At 44.9% G+C, this 19564-nt stretch overlaps 1 protein-coding gene across 1 annotated transcript in view; it reads right to left on the bottom strand.

The window, feature by feature from the left end:
* FRMD1 (FERM domain containing 1) overlaps positions 1-19564 on the bottom strand; it is a 112365-nt gene that overhangs the window by 63521 nt on the left and 29280 nt on the right. The window contains exons 2-4 of the mRNA XM_073627537.1: positions 11038-11180; positions 6674-6764; positions 5333-5412 (exon numbers count right to left, since the gene is read on the bottom strand). Coding sequence (XP_073483638.1) covers positions 5333-5412; positions 6674-6764; positions 11038-11136 — 270 coding nt within the window. The 5' untranslated portion in view covers positions 11137-11180. The remainder of the gene's footprint in view (positions 1-5332; positions 5413-6673; positions 6765-11037; positions 11181-19564) is intronic.

Consider the following 19564-nt stretch of genomic DNA (forward strand, 5'->3'; position numbering starts at 1 on the left):
ACAAGTTTTACCAAGAGGTAAAAAAGGTGACGGGGGATGGATCTCCAGCACACAGCCCATGACTGACAGCCTGAGCTCTGTTTCTGTGTGAAAGAGGGGGGCATGTTCCTTCCCTTCAATCAGCTCCCACTGAGATCTGCAGAGTGTATGAAAGCTCAGACAAGTTCTATCAATTCTGGACTTTGAACAGACAGAGAAGAGCATACTGCAGATAAACAGGTACAACTTATGTAGGTGGATTGGTTGCATCTCTGCGTATCACATGAGGGTTTGCAACCACTTTTAAGCCCTGTTGTGGGGAGGCAACACACAGTGAGAAACAAGTGTTGTCAGCTTAGACTCTGCCCAGTTTCTTTTTGCTAATTTATTCAACCACTCCTATTCCTAGATCTCTACAACATAGACTAATAATTATGTAGTCCAAATAAATATAATAAGTAGGCGGACTAAATACTACAACAGAGGCCAATCCTATTTTTTTAAATATTGACCAGATATAACAACATGTGTCCAATATATTGAACAGACTAAAAAAGGGATCAAAATAAGAGAAGCTTATTGTTGGGGTTTACATACTGTACATATCTCACTGCTCTTCTTTTGTTCAAATGGGAAGATTTGCATCTGTTTTAGCAACCTAACTAACCTAAATAAGGGTTCATTTTGTCATGTGTGGCAAACTGTAGGTACAAACACATCTTAATCCTTTACATAAAGATTTAATAAGTCTTTAAGCACAGATCACAGTAAAAATAAATCCGGATGTGTGGTTTGGAGCCGAATTTACATGTATGTGTACACAAATTTCTTTTGGACAAGTTTTCACCTGCATAAGTGTGTATATACCCTTAACATATTTGAGTTAGTAAATAAATCTGAAGGCTCATGTTTCAAAGAAAAGCTTATACATCATGACTATCAATCCAAAACATTCCGCAGCCAAGCGGATTCCAGTATAACCAGTATATTGCTGTTATTTTATTTCAAACACTATTCTCAACTGACAAACATGCATGATAAGGTTTTAAAAAAAAACTAATTAGAAAAAGTCTACTGAATTTGATTTAACAGTTTTTTTCAATTTTTTAAATATTACAGAATAGAGCTTAAAATGTATTTCTTAGGTCCTGAATCTATCTTTTTTGAGAGACAAGCTAAAAATTACATACTGTATATACTGTGACAAACTGCAGCTCTAGAACCAAAACAGAACCAGACTCTGTGCCTGACTAGAACCAAAACAGAACCCGACTCTGTGCCTGGCCAGAACCAAAACAGAACCCGACTCTGTGCCTGGCCAGAACCAAAACAGAACCCGACTCTGTGCCTGGCCAGAACCAAAACAGAACCCGACTCTGTGCCTGGCCAGAACCAAAACAGAACCAGACTCTGTGCCTGGCCAGAACCAAAACAGAACCAGACTCTGTGCCTGGCCAGAACCAAAACAGAACCAGACTCTGTGCCTGGCCAGAACCAAAACAGAACCAGACTCTGTGCCTGGCCAGAACCAAAACAGAACCAGACTCTGTGCCTGGCCAGAACCAAAACAGAACCCGACTCTGTGCCTGGCCAGAACCAAAACAGAACCAGACGCTGTGCCTGGCCAGAACCAAAACAGAACCAGACTCTGTGCCTGGCCAGAACCAAAACAGAACCAGACTCTGTGCCTGGCCAGAACCAAAACAGAACCAGACTCTGTGCCTGACTAGAACCAAAACAGAACCAGACACTGTGCCTGACTAGAACCAAAACAGAACCAGACTGTCCCTGACTAGAACCAAAACAGAACCAGACTGTCCCTGACTAGAACCAAAACAGAACCAGACTGTCCCTGACAAGAACCAAAACAGAACTAGACACTGTGCCTGGCCAGAACCAAAACAGAACCAGACTGTCCCTGACTAGAACCAAAACAGAACCAGACTGTCCCTGACTAGAACCAAAACAGAACCAGACTGTCCCTGACCAGAGAGTAAAGGTGGTCCCACTGGCAGCCGTCCCCTTACCAGGTTTCCCACCTGCTGTGGAAATAAATTCCTATTTAGAGAGGCCTGATATAAGATGCAGTATGTGAAGCTAAAAGACTGAGGACTGAGCGAAAAGAATGGTTTTGGATGTACAAGATGTTTTTGCTGATCTTACCTCTGCAAGAGAAAGTTTGTATTACCTGCATCACTGAAGAATAAAAGTGAGCCGAGTTGCCCTAAACTTGGCTGCTGAGTGAACAATGCATATACAAAACTACAGTTTTAACTAGTACAGTTTAGATCAGGGTTTCTCAACCTTTTATTTTGGCAGAAGCCTTGGCAAAAAGTTTGAGATCCTAGGGAATCCCTGTAATAATGATCTACAGCTCACAGAACATTGGTGTGGTGTGATCAGTGAGCTGTTGATATCACAATTATTTTTTATAAATACTATTAACCCCTTGGAGCCAGTGCCTCCTGGCCCTTTAAGGGGTTTCAGATGCCGGGAGCTCTGATCATGTGACCGCTGTGATTGGCTGTCACATGATTGGAAAGCTCCCGAAAGCTTTCCGTTAGCCACCGGTAACTGTGCCAGGGGCGCGCACTCTCAGCACAGCTGTGTTTGCAATGTGGCACCCAAATATGCAGCTGCTCGGCGCCAAGAGTCCACAAATTTGTGTGCCATTGGCGTAAAGAGGTTAACGAATGGAATTAGTATTAAAATGTACCTATTTAGAAATCAATACTTCAAGTGTAAGTAACCCCCCTCTATCGTTTTCAGCCAAGGAAGCTGCCATCTTTGCCTCTGTTTAATCTACAACTGCCATGATGCTGCACATGTGATCAGTTATGACACCAGCCATTGACTGGTTTGACAGTTTGGTTGAGAGCATAAACAATGGGAGTGTTCCACTTCCGGCACGTGCTGGAAATGAAGCTGTTTTATGGATGGCTTTACTGTCGCTTTAATGCCACCAAAGCCTGTTGTGCAGGAAGGACCCTGACCCTCCTTCCATTGTCATGTGGCTCAACAAAGTCAGGAGTATAATCACTTTGGAGGACCTAGTACTTATCGCCCAAAACAGGAGAGAGCAATATACTAAAACATGGTCATAATGGAACATTTAAATATATTCAGACGAGGGCCCTTCTGAAGGATTGTTCTGGGGATTGAGGTCTTCTCGCCATTGTTGATGACACATGGATGCGTCCCACCACCCTCCGTCCCCAATCTTAGTGGAGGTGAGTGGGGGGGGTCCCCCTTTTTTTTTTCCTCCCACCCCCCTTTCTTTCCTCAACAGTTTCTCACTTCTCTGGTGCTCCTAGGCATCCTTCTCCCCCGTCTCTCTTTTCCCCTACTTTCTTGAACAAAAATTTTTGGAAAATTGGAGTGTCCATCTGAGTGATTTCCGCAACATTTGTTAGGGATTTTAGATGAGAGTTTTCATTTGTCTTCTCTGTGCGCCCGATGTTTTGAATATTCTAGATCTTCCACTGAGATAATGTTATCTTTGTATTTAGCGAGATACAGCTCTCATTATATGAATATGTTTGTATTGCTCTGCTCTAATGGATACTTTATCCTATAAAGAATTAAAAAAAAAATGTACCTATTTAAATGTGAAAGTTGTGCTTGTATTTTCTGTAGAGATGCTCAATTCTAGGTCCAATTTGAGATAAATAGTGTACATGGGATCAGGAGGGCTGGGCACATTGCATGGGGGCTGGGCACATTACACGGGACAGATTATGGGGCACACAGCATGGCACACTACAGCACTGTTTTCCTATGGAGGGCAAGGCAGGGAAGCGGCTGCAATCAGGCATCTTGTGGCACGCTGTTCCTCGCCGGCCCCTCCTATCCATCCCAGGTGATGTCTCATACAAGCACCTGGGATGGACAGGAGGAGAGGAGGGGCCAGCGGGGAACCCTGGAGAAACGCCTTGCTTGCCTGCACCGCTCTGCATGTGAGATGCAAACTACTCATCTGCTGCCAGCAACTGACGGGTAGAGCCTGCCGGAACCCCTAGGGACCTCTTGCAGAACCCTGGTTGAGAAACCCTGGTTTAGAATATAAATAAAAGTAGACAAATATAAATGGGTAGCTTTTTCTCTAGTTACTTGCAAAGATCCAACAACTGCTTGCTATTCTAAGGCCTCATACACACTGGGCATTTAGCCCAGTGCATAGGGCTCCAATGTTTAGGTGCAGGTGGCTGGTACAGGCGCACCCGTCCAGCCCTGCTGCTGGCTCCTGGAAACATTTATCCCTGCATGCATACTGCAAAAAACCTAAGTACCTATTGATGCACCACCCAGCCCCATCCAGCAACATTGATCAGCCTTTCATAGAGTTTTATGGGCTACCGGCAGCTGGGCTGGACGGTGTGCCTGTATCTGCCACCTGCACCTACATGGTGGAACCTCATGCACTAGGGGCAATAGCCCAGTGTATATGAGGCCCAATAGGTCACTTCTGAACTGAACAAATTACATGCTGTTAAGAGAATTGGCTCCTGACCATATTGGCCTTAAAGTGAGTGCAAGTCCAGCCTAACCCTAAAATCCCTACATCTACAGACATCCACGATCTAACACTAACCTATCTAGCCCTGCAAAGAAAAATCAGTATAGATACCTTTTTTGAAGCCGATCCAATCCAGTATCCAGTGGCAGAAGCTCTGCTGAGGACACAGCCGACAACGGCTGTGAAATGAATGGGAAGTGACGTCACCCATAGACCTAATATGGGGCTTCAGTTGTCGGATGTATCCTCTGCATCCACCTCCACAGCGATACTGCAGCTAACAGCTCAGCATGGGATCCGATCGAATAGGCTTCAGAAAAGGTACTGTATGTATACTGATTTTTTTCTTTACAGGGCTAGATAGGTTAGTGTTAGAATGTGGATGTCTGTAGATGCAGGGATTTTAGTTTTAGGCTGGACTTCTGCTTTAAGCTGCTTTACACTAGTAGAGTTTTAAAAAATAATTCCTTTTAAGAATGTTCAATTTTCTAATTGTTATGGAGGTCAAATCGATGTTAGTTTTTAAGTGCAATAAAAAGGATTTCAGAAGAAGCGGGATGGAAAATTTTTCTCAAACAAATTTCAAAGAGTGTATGTGGTTTTCATTCAATAGAGTCCATTTGTTCCAAAATCCCACCTACGCTGCGCTGTTATTTGCAGCAATATATCATTCCTGGTTCCACAATACTTATATAACCAATAACTAAAACTTGGTACAACCCTCTGTGTGATTATGCACCTATACCAGACTGCCATGTTGCTTTGCATTTTACATTTTTTCCCCTTACGCAAATATTTATATACATACAGTATTGTTTTGTTTCTGTTTTGACGTACTTTGAGAGGGTCTCTCTTCCATTCCTTAGGAAAATACTTGTTCAGCTTTTGCTCTAGGTCCATAAAAATATATTCATTGTCTACAAGACACAAAATAGACTGGTTGAAATAAAAAGTGCCCACGAAAGAAAAGACAACTGATTTAGAGTTGTATTACAGGAACACACACACACACACACAATTCACAACAATTGTATGCCGTATCTGTATAGTTTGTGCAGCTTTTTGAAACTTAGGCAGCATACTGTAATATTAAACCTATTTTATTGCGAATATCAAAAAAAAAAAAAAAAAAAAGGAGAGACATAGAAACAGGGAACAGATGATCACACATTAGCATTTCGAACATTATGACTGAGTTCACAGAGGTGGTCCATGATAATATGGCCTATTTCCACGTGCGGTAGACTCCATTTGATCAGAGGGCAATCTGTCTGCTGATCAGGTGGATGACAAGTCTGTGTCCGCTCCGCTGTTCTCTATGGGGCGGTTTGATGGAAAAGGACTGGCTGTCCATTTCCATCCATTTACTAGACGGATGGGGAACGGATCCTCACGCGTCTGTTTTTGGCGGAATGGATCAGATGCAGGCGGGTGACAACAGACACATGTCCGTTTACATCCGCCTCCCCATAAGGAACAATGGATGGTCCAATCGGGTCTGCCTGAAAAGTGGACAGGTGGACCCGATCAATCCGCTTGTATGAAAGAGACCTTATACTTTCAGAATATATATGGTAAGCGTGAGTGTACAACCAACATAAACATTTGTCAAAATCAAGTACTACAAAAGAAAGAAAAACAATGGAAACCCCACAGTCTTACTTCTGCAGAGGAGTGTTGAACTACATTCCTGCTTTAATGAAATCAATATAGCTGGAATGTTAGTGTAATCCTGCATCTGCAAAAACAAAGAGCTTTGTGTTTTCTTTTTCCTCCCTCTTGTAAGTGATTTGGATTAATAGTGAGACCAACAATGTCAGATGGTCAGCCACATTCTCCTTTAATTCAGTAATCTGCACCTCAACAAAGTACTACAGGTTAGATAATGCTGGAGCACTAAAAAGTAAGGTTATTTTTTGTTGGATGAGACCTGCCATTAAAAAAATACCTACGCTATAATAATTGCTGTTAGCTATATCAGCAAGGACAACACGAACCTGTCCAAATCCAAGCAATTCAAGACAAAAATTTATGACAGAAGAATACATATACTGAGATTTTTAGTAAAAGCCATATGTCAAAACAATAAAAACATTTACCATCCCCATACATGAAAACTATTTAATGAAACCTTAGAAAGGAAAAAAAAAAAAAAAAAAAAAAAAAAACACAACTTACTTTTAACAATGCTAAGGCCAAAAAAATGTGCTTGTTTAATATCCAGTGCTTCACAAACTTTGTTAAATAGTTCCTGTCCTGTGGCTTTTGTCTGTATAAAAACATTTTACAACAATAGTAAAAACAATATATTACAATTAGTAATTGACAATAACACAACTAGCAACTGCAATAATTATAATATACTGTACTACTGTATATTAACAGTTTTTCTTTTTTTACCATGTTTGTTCCAATAGTTCAAATACACCAACATAGGTGTCTTTTACACACAGCTGTGAATTTAACATATGTCTAAAACGTGTACAATACTAGAAAATCAAGTCCTAAGGACCAGTTCATACCAAAACGCAGTGCGGGAAAGGCGCATTTCATGCAGGTTTCCCACAACACGGTCAAAACACACTGCCTTTGCGATCTGCTGCGGGTGTTAATACATTACTAATGGCACCCCAAATGCAGATCTCAGACGCAGTGCATTTCCCCACACCAGATAGGATGGTACTACAGTACCGTGCAAGTTGGTGCGATACGTTTTTGAAAAGTAGTGCATGCACAACATTTTGTGCGATCTGGTGTGATTTCAAATGAATGGGCTGCAAAATCGCACAGGAACGCAAGTCAGGCTTGAACTGGCCCTAAAAGTTATTGGGATCAGTATGCTACTACATATTATATTTGGACAGTTTTTCTAGAATCTGTATAAATTAGGAGGTCCCTAAATGGTCTAAACAAAGATACAGTTCACTGTGTGTCCCACTGTTTGGAGGCCAAACTGTAGTCAGAAGTAAAAAAACAAATGCACTAACATGAGAGGTCAGTGGGAGTACAAAATGGCTTAGCTTCGGAAGACAACAAGAGTAAAGGAGGGGGTTGGAGTGGGTCTCTCAGGATCCAGAAGTGGAGTCTGCAAAGGTGGCTTCAGCGTGACAGTAGTTTTGGGGACCAGTCAGCATGGGCACATGTGCACCAGGGAACAGAGTTGGTAAAAGTACCGGACAGACAACTTAGATAAGTAAATCTGGCTGCTTCCAACTCCAAGGTAAGAAAAAGAGGATGGGTTTCCTCAGAGATGAGCTTTAAACTAAATGGAAACAAACTGGAAACTCTGGAACTTTTGTGCAAAAATAAAAATAAAAAATTTGTCCTCATTGGTCTTAACCACTTGACAACTGGGCACTTAAACCCCCCTCGTGACCAGACCAATTTTCAGCTTTCAGCGCTCTCACACTTTGAATGACAATTACTCAGTCATGTAATACTGTACCCAAATGAATTTTTTGTCCTTTTTTTCATACAAATAGAGCTTTCTTTTGGTGGTATTTGATCACCTCTGGGTTTTTTATTTTTTGCGCTATAAATGAAAAAAGACCGCATATTTTGAAAAAAAACGCATTTTTCTTAGTTTCTGTGATAAAATTTTGCAAATTAGTAATTTTGCTTCATAAATTTTGGCCACAATTTATACTGCTACATATCTTTGGTAAAAATAACCCAAATTAGTGGATATTATTTGGTCTTTGTGAAAGTTAGAGAGTCTACAAGTTATGGTGCAAATCATAAAAAATTGATCACACCTGATGTACTGACGGCCTATCTCATTTCTTGCGACCCGAACAAGTCAGGAAAGTACAAATACCCCCCAAATGACCCCTTTTTTGAAAGTAGACAATCCAAGGTATTTAGTAAGATGCATGTTGAGGTTTTTGATGTTGTCATTTTTTCCCACAATTCTTTGCAAAATGAAGATTTTTTTTTTTTTTTTTTTACCCCCACAAAATTGTCATTGTAATGGTTATTTCTCTCACATGCCATGTATATACCACAAATGACGCCCCAAAATACATTCTGCTACTCCTCCTGAGTATTACGATACCACATGTGTGGGACTTTTTCACAGCCTGGCCACATAGAGAGGCCCAACATGCAGGGAGCACCATCAGGTGTTCTAGGAGCATAAATTACACATCTAATTTGTTGACTACCTCTTACACTTTTGAAGGCCCTGGAGAACCAGGACAATGACATGTGACACTGACGTGGCACTGATGACAAATGGCACTGATACGTGGCACTGATGACAGATGGCACTGATACCTGGCACTGACACTGATGTGGCACTGATGACAGATGGCACTAATGACAGATGGCACTAATACATGGCACTGACAGATGGCACTAATACGTGGCACTGACAGATGGCACTAATATGTGGCACTGATGACATGTGGCGCTGATGACAAATGGCACTGATATGTGGCACTGATGACACGTGGCACTGATGAAAGATGGCACTAATACGTGGCCCTGATGACAGATGGCACTAATACGTGGCACTGATGACACTGATGACAGATGGCACTGATACGTGGCACTGATGACACTGATGACAGGTGGCACTGATACGTGGCACTGATGACACGTGACACTGATGACAGATGGCACGTGACACTGACAGATGGCACTGATGACAGATGGCACTATGTGGCACTGATGACAGATGGCACTTATACGTGGCAGTGGGGACAGATGGCACTGGGGACAGATGGCACTGGGGACAGATGGCAGGGGCAGGGCAGATGGCAGGGACAGATGGCAGGGACAGATGGCAGGGCAGGGCAGATGGCAGGGGCAGATGGCAGGGGCAGATGGCAGGGGCAGATGGCAGGGCAGATGGCAGGGACAGATGGCAGGGGCAGATGGCAGGGGCAGATGGCAGGGCAGATGGCAGGGGCAGATGGCAGGGCAGATGGCAGGGGCAGATAGCAGGGCAGATGGCAGGGGCAGATGGCAGGGGCAGATGGCAGGGGCAGATGGCAGGGCAGGGGCAGATGGCAGGGCAGATAGCAGGGCAGATAGCAGGGCAGATGGCAGGGGCAGATGGCAGGGGCAGATGGCAGGGCAGATGGCAGGGGCAGATAGCAGGGCAGATGGCAGGGGCAGATAGCAGGGCAGATAGCAGGGCAGATGGCAGGGGCAGATGGCAGGGGCAGATGGCAGGGGCTGATGGCAGGGGCTGATGGCAGGGCAGATGGCAGGGCAGATGGCAGGGGCAGATGGCAGGGGCAGATGGCAGGGGCAGATGGCAGGGGCAGATAGCAGGGCAGATGGCAGGGGCAGATGGCAGGGCAGATGGCAGGGACCGTTAACAGCGGGACACCTTTTTTTCCTTTTTTTTTTTTCTTTTACACTCACCGCCGCAGCGGTTCCGCTCTCCCTCCTCACACGCTGTCTCTGTGTGAGGAGGGAGAGCCGGCGATGAGAGATGATCTCATATGTTTACATATGAGATCCTCCCTCATTGGCACCGCCGATCGCACTGTAAACGGCCGCTGTCATTGGCCGTTTACGGTGATCTGTGACTGGCTGTGTCCGAGGGACACGGCCAGCACAAAACTTCCGCGATGCGCGCCCGCGGGAGCGCGCAATGCGGAAGTAAACAGGAGGACGTCCAGGGACGCCCTCCCGGCAATTGAAGTCCGCGCTGTAGCCGTCTTTCGGCTATAGCGCGGACGCCTAGTGGTTAAGCAAGAAGTAACAACAAAAAGAGTAAACGTTTTTTTTTTCCGGCTTTTCCTTTGTTCTTAACCCTTACTTGAGGAAAATATGGGAGAAGTTCAAACTAAGAACCCATACACACTATTAGATTTTCTGCAGATTTTTGTCTTCAGATTTACCAAAACCATATAATATGAGGTCAAACTTTAGGAGTTTCAATTTGTATGCAATCAGGCAGGCCCTTGCACTATATAGTTTTGGTAAATCTGAAGACAAAAACCTGCAGAAAAAATAATAGTGTGTATGGTGTCTAAAGCCTTGTACACACGGTCAGATTATTGGACAAATTTTCATCAGTTTTTTGTTTGATGCTAGTCCCAAATCGAAAGTGAAGAGGGTACTCACCATCAGAAAATTTTCTAATGACAGAATTCAATGTCAGAAGTGAAGTAATGTGTTCAATTGTTTTGTATGTGTTCTTTCATTTCTGAGCATGCATAGTCTTGCTCTTCATATTTTTTTTTTTGTCAGAAAACAGTACTATGAAAAGAATATCGGATGTCGTGGTCACATCAGACAAAAATTTTCAAGCCTGCACATCCAGTTTGTCTGCTGAAAATGTGTAAATCGGCTGTCAAAAGCAGCATACTAACGATCAGAAAATCGGCAGATCGTTCATCGGATGAAGTGTATCTTCAGTTATTCTGACCGTGTGTACGGGCCTTTAGCCTATTCTAAGTGTCATGGATAATTGTATTTGTTCACACAGCCAAAACATGAATCTGGATAACATGCAGTGTAGATGATAAATGACTGTATATGAAAGTGCAAAAATACCCCAACTTAATTTTTTTTTTCTTACTTACCCCAACAGTGATATCTAGTTGCTCTCTGTTGGGCAACCAAACACAGACATTCCGATAATCTTGCTCTGGCATACTGGCTTGAAATAATGGTCTGCTCATGATGAAATTACATTGAATTATGCAGCATTATCACTGTGACTGACCTGAGGGAAAAAAAAAAAATAAAAATGTAAAAAAAAAAATTCTAATATATTTTTTTACTACTGCTAAATGTGCTATTTAAGTGATCCACACTATCGCGCTACGACCATGGTTCTCAACCTCAGTCTTCAAGTACCCCCAACAGGCCATGTTTGCAGGTTTTCCTTTATCTTGCACAGGTGCTTTAAACGGGTTGTAAACCCTCGTGTTTTTTCCCCTTAATGTATCCTATGCATTAAAGGTGAAAAAACTTCTGACACTGACCAGCCCCCCAGTTTTACTCCCCTGAGCCCGTTTGTTCCCTCGGCGGAGATGCGCTCTATCTCTCTACCCGTTGTTTCGGCTCTTGATTGGATAGATTGATAGCAGCACAGCCATTGGCTCCAGCTGCTGTCAATCAAATCCAATGACAATGTCCACAGAAGCAGGACTCGGGAACGCGCCCGCACGGGTGGCCACCTTAGGAGAGCCTTCTCCAACGTGGGCACTCGATGTGGGAGGAGCTACCAGCGTCGCCGGGGGACCCCAGAAGTCGAGGATCGGGGCCACTCTGTGCAAAACGAACTGCACAGTGGAGGTAAGTATGACCGACTTGTTTGTTATTTAAAAAAAAGAAAAAAAAAAAAAACAGAAAACAAAAAACAAGGCTTTACAACCCTTCTAAGTCAGAGTCAATGGCTTTGTATTTTGGACAGCTATTTTATCTAAGAGAAATTCCCAAAACACGGCCTGTTGGGGGTACTTGAGGACTGAACCACTGCGCTATGATAATGCAAGTATTTCAGCAGTGCACAGTGACACACGTTGGCGGACATGTGGTGCGATTCATTCTGGCATAATGCAGCTACACAAACACTGCACAATACCGCCAATGGAAACTTTGTGCTTTAAAGATGAACAGTCGTTCCATTGTTTACAAAGTTGTGCCCCCATGTGAGAAATTACATGTAGTACTTTATACCCATGTTTCTAGGCGTTTCCTAAGTTTTGATATGAGATCTGACCTGTCCCCCTCCCCCTCGCAGCAAATCTGACAACAGCTAGGAAAGAGATGGACTCATCATAACTGTCACAACTTGTATTAGCTCTGAACGCTTTACCGAGGCAAGAAGAATGCAGAGGGAGGGGGATGTGTCAGTCTCTTGTCTCTCTGAGTAGTGCTCAGAGCCAAGACAAGCTGCAATTAGGAGTCTGCCTCCTTCCTTACAGCAGTTAGAATTGCTGTGTGGGCAGTTTGGACCACATAACTGGACTTAAGCTAGCTATACCTGGGTCCGTTTTTTCACTAAGCCAGTTCGTTGAATGAAGAAAAAAAAAACAAAAAAAAAAAAAAAAAAAACCACAAACTGACCTGATTCCCCCATCCTCACGTTGGATGTGGATGCAGGAATCCTCCCTGCTGCGTCATTGTATTCTGACAGTGGGACACTGTATTGTAATGGACGGCCATACACGGTTCAAACTGGCCGAGATATGAACCATTAATGGGTAGGCTGAATGTACCAAGTTGATCGATCAATCAATCAACTTGGGTATAACCAGATTGCCAGATTTTCTTACGATTATCGCTTCGGGAGCAGACAATTGCTTAGCAGGAAGGATTCCCCTGTCAGCACTGTCTGCGTTGATGGGGGAATCATGTGAATTATGGCCTGCCTGAACACACTCACGCATAAAAAAAAACAACTCATTGCAGGGGATGCTTGTAATTTGAACACTAAAAACAAAAAACCAGGCACACAGACCAGAGGCCAAGTGAAAAGTCAAAAAGAAAAATTAAATGTAGCTGTGGCCGCCCCTGTCCAAAAATCATAGACAAATGAGGACAGAAGATATAATCAAAGTGGTGAACAGCACTGAACATAAATAGGACCCTCAGAGGCAAAAGTAAAAACTTTTTATTATTGTTAAAAAAATAAATAAATTTAAAAAAAAAATGTTTCCCAAGGCATACAGCAGTAATTGATGGTCATGCAGAGACTTGGATTAAAAAACTGACAGTACCTGGAGGCTGGAGCCGCATGGATGACACAGGGGCTTAGGGAAACCCAGCACAAAGCCGTTGGACAAAGAACACAGGAGCACCGCTGGTGGGGGGCCCGTCCAGGACCGTAAGGGTCCGATGAAGGGGGAACCAAACTGCAGGCACAGGAACTGTTGGGGCCAGTATACAGCGGCCGCTTGTACTGTGCACGAAGCCTGGAAGTGATGGCACGCCCCTTCTTCAGGTTATTTGATACATACACTTAGGCTACTTTCACACTGAGGCGCTTTACAGGCGCTACAGTGCTAAAAATAGCACCTGTAAAGAGCCTCTCCTGTCACTCCCGTGTCAAGCCCGAGTGCTTTCACACTGGATCGGTGCGCTTGCAGGACAATTAAAAAAATCCTGCAAGCAGCATCTTTGCAGCGCTTTAGGAGCGGTGTATACACCGCTCCTAAAGTGCCCCTGCCCATTAAAATCAATGGGGCAGCTTTGCGGGCGGTTTTAACCCTTTTTTGGCCGCTACCCAAAATAGCGCCGCTTTACCGCTGACGCCGTCCACCCCAGTCTGAAAGTAGCCTTATACTTCCAGGTCATTTTCCCTATTTAATCTTTACACTCAGCTGACTAATCAAAAAACCTGAAGAAAGGACGTGTCCCCGAAAAATGTAGTGTCTCCAGTCAGCGATGTGTGACTCTCTTTGCTCCCTTGGCATCGGCAGTTTCTAATTGGCCCCAACAGCAGGGTTTGCCCATACTCTTTGGATTCCTTTGGCTGACTTCCGCCAGGCTGCAACATTACTTCCGGGCTTCGTACACAGTGCGAATACTGGCCCCAACAGGACACCGTCTCTCTGCGCCATACTGGCCCCAACAGTTCCTGTGCCTGCAGTTTGGTTCCCCCTTCATCGGACCCTTACGGTCCTGGATGGGCCCCCCACCAGCAGTGCTCCAGTGTTCTTTGTCCAACGGCTTTGTGCTGGATTTCCCCAAGCCCATGTGTCATAAATGCGGCTCCAGCCTCCAGGTACTGTCAGTTTTTTTAATACAAGTCTCTGCATAACCATCAATTGACTGTGAACATTTTATTATTTTTTTTAACAATAATAAATAAAAAGTTTTTACTTTGCCTCTGAGGGTCCTATTTATGTCTGCTGATCAGCGCTGTTCACCCCTTTGATCATATCTTGTAATTTGAAGTCGAGTTCTGTCCAGACATTTGAAGAAAAACAGTAGCCCAAACATAGGAGCAGGAAATTCTTGGACGTGTTCCACACACAAACAGAATGCTACTATCAGCCCTGGGTGATATTTAAATTTTCTGTGAATTTCAGAAAAACACTGCTGGCTGCAGACTGACATAAACAGGTGTTATTTAAGGATCTCATTACCTGAACGCCAGCCCTGAAACGCAGGTGACATGAAGATTAGGCTGTCATGAAGCAAACATCTGACATCTTGTGTAGAATTTTACACATCACAATTTGCTTGCATAAAAAATGTATAAAAAAAGAGTGTGCTTGTAAGGCCCCTTTCACACAGTTGGTCAGGTCCGCCTGTCAGTTTTGACGGCGGACCTGAACGGGCGCTCCATGCTAGCCTATGGAGCGACGGATGTCACCGTAGACATGTCCGCTGACATCTGACCCGGCCCGATCCGCTAAAAGCAGACAGATGCCTCTACGTTCGGATTCATCGCTGGCGGATCGGGACATGCTGCCCGTTTTCGTCCGATCTCTTCATAGGCAGCAGCGGTGCTTGACAAGCCCCTCCCCACTCAGTGAGCAGAGAGGGACCTGTCATCCGCCGGCTCAGCGGAGATCAACGGACAGATCTCCCACTGAGCCGGCGGACCGAGGCGGACCCTGTGGAAGCGGAGCTAATGGATAGCTAATTGCTTATATAAAGGCAACATGTTGTCCTTTATTTACATGGATAGTAAATAAAGGGCAACATTTGTTTTTAAAAATTCTAGTTCAAGATTCTCACCACTCTTATACTACATCCATACAAGCCTCCTGCAATAGGTTTATTTAGGCCTCTTGCACACAGAGCCTGAGCCCATGTAAACTCTAATACAGGGGTAGGCAACCTTTTGAGCACAGTGTGCTAAAAAATGTTTTTAAAGAAATTGAGCGTGCTGATTTTATAACAAATAAATTTCAACTTCACACTCTCAATCACGAAAAGGATTTTTTATAAAGTAAATGCTGTAAACTACTTGAGTAATAGTGAGAAATTAACATCCTGCACGCTCACACCTCAGATCACTGTCCCCCCCCCCCCCCCCCTGCACATCTGCCCCACCCCTGTAACCCCCCTGCTCATCTGCTCCACCCCTGTAACCCCCCTGCTCATCTGCCCCACCACTGTAACCCCCTTGCTCATCTGTCCCACCACTGTAACCCCCTGCGCATCTGCCCCACCACTGTACTACCCTGACCATCTGCCCCAGCACTGTACTACCCTGACCATCTGCCCCACCCCTGTACCACCCTGACCATCTGCCCCACCACTGTACTACCCTGCTCATCTGCCCCACCACTGTACTACCCTGCTCATCTGTCCCACCACTGTAACCTCCTGTACATCTGCCCCACCTCTGTAACCCCCTGCTCTTCTGTCCCACCACTGTAACACCTGCTCATCTGCCCCACCACTTTACCCCCCTGCACATCTGCCCCACCACTGTACCCCCTGCACATCTGCCCCACCACTGTACCCCCTGCACATCTGCCCCACCACTACCACCCTGCACATCTGCCCCACCACTACCACCCTGCACATCTGCCCCACCACCACCACCCTGCACATCTGCCCCACCACCACCACCCTGCACATCTGCCCCACCACTACCACCCTGCACATCTGCCATCTGCCCCACCACTATACCACCCTGCGCTACTTCCCCACCACTGTACTACCCTGCACATCTGCCCCACCACTGTACCACCCTGCACATCTGTCCCACCACTGTAACCCCCTGCACATCTGTCCCACCTCTGTTCTCCCTGCTCTTCTGCCCCACCACTGTAACCCCCTGCTGATGTGTTCCACCGATGTACCTCCTTTCTCCTCTGCACCCCTCAGCACATCTGCCCCACCTCTGTACCCCCTGCTCCTCTGCCCCACCGCTGTAACCCCTTACTCATCTGTCCCACCAATGTACCTCCTTTCTCCTTTGCCCCGCCACTGTACCCCCTGTACATCTGCCCCACCTCTGTACCCCCTACTCTTCTGCCCAACCACTGTAACCCCCTGCTCTTATGCCCAACCACTGTAACCCCCTGCTCATCTGTTCCACCAATGCACCTCCTTTTACACTGAACCCCCCTGCTCATCTTTCCCACCATTGTAACCCCCTGCTCATTTGCCCCATCGCTGTAACCCCCTGCTTTTCTGTCCCACCACTGTAACTCCCTGCACATCTGCTCCACCACCGTATCCCCATGCTCTTCTGTCCCACTACTGAATCACCTTCTCATCTGTCCTAACACTGAACTCATCTGCCCCACCACTGTAACCCGCTTTCTCATCTGCCCCACCACTGTAACCTGCTTTCTGAATGTATTAATAATTTGTAAAGCGCTGCAAATGCGCACTGAATCGCCTCAAGGCGCTGAATGCGTTTGTGTTGTCAGCATCTTAGAAGAGGTAGGTCTTGAGTTTTTTCCTGAAGGCCAGATGGTTTTCTTCCATGCGGATGTGAGTCGGAAGAGCGTTCCATAGCCGAGGTCCTTGGACTGCGAACCTTCGTTCTCCCTTTGCTTTCTGATATGCCCCACCAATGTACCTCCTGCACATCTGTCTCACCTCTGTTTCCCCTGCTCTCCTGCCCCACCACTGTAACCCTCTGCTCACCTGTCCCACCAATACACCTCCTTTCACATCTGCCCCACCACTAAACCCCCTTCTCATCTGACCCAACACTGAACCCCCCTGCTCGTCTGGCCCACCACTGAACCCCCTTCTCATCTGACCCACCACTGAACCCCCCTGTTCATCCGTCCCACCGATGTAACCCCCTTTCTCATCTGCCCCATCACTGTACCCCCCTGCTTTTCTGTCCCACTGCTGAACCCCCTTCTCATCTCTTCCACCATTGTACCTCCTGCTCTTCTGTTCCACCTCCGAACCCCTCCTGCTTATTTTCCCCACCGCTGTACCCTCCTGCCCATATGCTCCACTGTTGTACCCTCTTCTCATCTATGATATGCATTAAATGCAGACTGGTGAAAGGAAGCAGAGATGAGACACATCTATCTGTCCTCGCACACTCATCCTGCTGGTCCACCTTTCACATCCAGCCCATGTGCTTGTATGTGATGTCACATACAAGCATCTGGAATAGATGTGCAATGATGAGCTCAGGTCAGGTGCATTTTCTGAAAGCAGTGGGCCTGTGTGCAGGATCATAAGTTGGACCCCCGCAGCTGAAGAAAAGTGTGTCGCTCTGCGCCGCAGCAAAAGTTGGGTGTGATTTTCATTGCGCTAAATACTGGCTCTGGCTTAAAGGGACACAGAGTTCAGGTGTTCAGTAGTAAGTGACACAAAGGTTCAGGAATAATTTCAACAAAGTTTCCAGAACCTCAACAGTAATTCCACAAACTGTCATCTGATTGGGGTTTTCATTAGTGTCTCACTGACACTTCCCTGCTGATGGGGGGGGGGGGGGAGCCCAGTGTCGGGTAAGGAGGATTTGCCTGCCGCTTGCGGCACCAGTGCCGGGGGTTGCCTACCCCTGCTCTAGCGCAATTCCCCCACCCATGGGTGCAAGAGGCCTTAAAGTAGAATTCCAGGATAAACCTAACGAGTCTTAAAAATGTTCCCTCCCCCTCTTAACACATGTGTTGACTGACTTGTGCAAGGAAAAAAGAAAATTTATATTTATATATTATATATCACACACACACACTTACCGCATCATGATCCGGCTCCCCAGTGTCAATCAATGAAAGCTGCCAGGGAGAGGAGGGAGCACTGACAACAGATATAGGAGCCTATGAATTTTGTCACTGCTCCAGGATTTACTAGCCATTGTCTAGCGCTCTCTCATCTCCCTTGCAGCCGTCGCTGGCTGACAGAGGATCACATGACTATGACGGAGCAGGCTGAAAACTTAAATATATACATCTTTCAGTATAACTGTTAGGATGAGGAAGGGGATTTTTGTAAGACTAGTTAGGTTTATCCAGGAATTCTACCTTAAACTCAGGAGAAATTATCCGGGCAATATAAAACAACTATAGGTTTCTCAGATCAAGTTCTTATGTGTTAAAATGGAGAATTAATTAAGACACGTTCAGAGTATCTAATCTGCCCCTGGACTCACGGAATAATTTTTTCTCTAAATACAGCTAAACTGAACACAGGAAAACCCACAGTGTGAATTATACCATTTATTGTAAAATCATGACATGCACTTTTATGCATTTAGAAATGTCCAATAAATACATATAATAAAATACAGGCACAACATTGATAGTATAAATGAGGCCTAACAATTATGAAACATGATGTCTCAAGCGATAAAGAGGCTTAATTAACCTTTATATGCTCAAGAAGAATTTCTTTTAGTGACACCTTTTATGACAGATGTACTTTAAAGTGAAATGCCATGAAAACCTCAATAATAAGCAAACTTTAAATATTAACCATAGTGTGTACATTTTTCTTTCTCTGTAAAATTTTATTTGTTTTTTTTTTTATGACCATCACTCTAGCACATGGATGTTGTACGTGACCAATTAGGAACGGAAACACTAACCTCTTTGTAAGCATATATCTTGAAGATGTACTGTATTACTAACTAAACCAAGGCATATGGTAGATAATAGAAGTTGTCATTTATATTGGATTAGTCCAATTAGGAGTACTTAGAGCTTCTAAAGTGCCACTACTGGTTCCAAGACGATTCTTATCTAAAAAACGGAACTTGATAAAAATAAATGTAATTTTTTTTTTTTTTTTGTGAAATATTAAAGAGGAACTTTGCAGAGTATTTTTTTATCCCCTTTATTCATTTTGGTGGGCTATCCTCAAAATACATGCTTACAGGTCTAGTGGATCCAGCATTGTCCTGTTGCAATCTGACAATTATCAGGTCATGCAAAAACATCCTTTTTAGCAAGGTTATCATGGAGCTGCTGTACTCTGTGGCTTCTCACTGAGGACGCATGCCTTTGGCAGAACAGCAGGGAGCTTGCTGCAAGATCCAGAAGTGCCAGCTGGCCCCCCAATAATGTGCATTGGCACCTGCACAGTACAGTAACCTGATGCCACCTTGGATCTATGACATGGGTATCCCACAAGGCTGCAGGTGAGGGACAAATCATTCTTGCCTAGGCAAGAATCCCAGAAGCTCTGGGAGATATTGCCGCCCCCCCCAAAAAAAACACACAT

This window comes from Aquarana catesbeiana, linkage group LG04, assembly GCF_042186555.1.
Source record: "Aquarana catesbeiana isolate 2022-GZ linkage group LG04, ASM4218655v1, whole genome shotgun sequence".
NCBI lineage: Eukaryota > Metazoa > Chordata > Amphibia > Anura > Ranidae > Aquarana > Aquarana catesbeiana.